We start from the raw sequence: 382 nt of genomic DNA on the forward strand, positions 1-382 counted from the left end.
CTAGAAGCACTTGCGATGGACGATGGAGGGGCCAGACTCATCATACTCCTGCTTGCTGATCCACATCTGCTGGAAAGTGGAGAGGGAGGCCAGGATGGAGCCACCGATCCACACAGAATACTTGCGCTCCGGAGGGGCGATGATCTTGATCTTCATTGTGCTGGGAGCCAGCGCCGTGATCTCCTTCTGCATCCGGTCAGCAATACCAGGGTACATGGTGGTGCCCCCAGACAGCACCGTGTTGGCATACAGGTCCTTGCGGATGTCCACGTCACACTTCATGATGGAGTTGAAGGTGGTCTCGTGGATGCCGCAGGACTCCATGCCCAGGAAGGAGGGCTGGAAGATGGACTCGGGGCAGCGGAACCTCTCGTTGCCGATG

General features: G+C 58.1%; 1 protein-coding gene across 1 annotated transcript in view; it reads right to left on the reverse strand.

Annotated features, from left to right (window-relative positions):
* The window catches only part of LOC103806317 (actin, alpha skeletal muscle-like), a 786-nt gene continuing 404 nt past the window's right edge, over positions 1-382 (reverse strand). The window contains exon 2 of the mRNA XM_009078999.1: positions 1-382. This exon is cut by the window's right edge and continues 30 nt beyond it. Within this exon, the coding sequence (XP_009077247.1) occupies positions 1-382 (382 nt within the window).

The sequence above is a fragment of the Acanthisitta chloris genome, unplaced genomic scaffold (genome assembly GCF_000695815.1).
Source record: "Acanthisitta chloris isolate BGI_N310 unplaced genomic scaffold, ASM69581v1 scaffold26977, whole genome shotgun sequence".
Lineage (NCBI taxonomy): Eukaryota > Metazoa > Chordata > Aves > Passeriformes > Acanthisittidae > Acanthisitta > Acanthisitta chloris.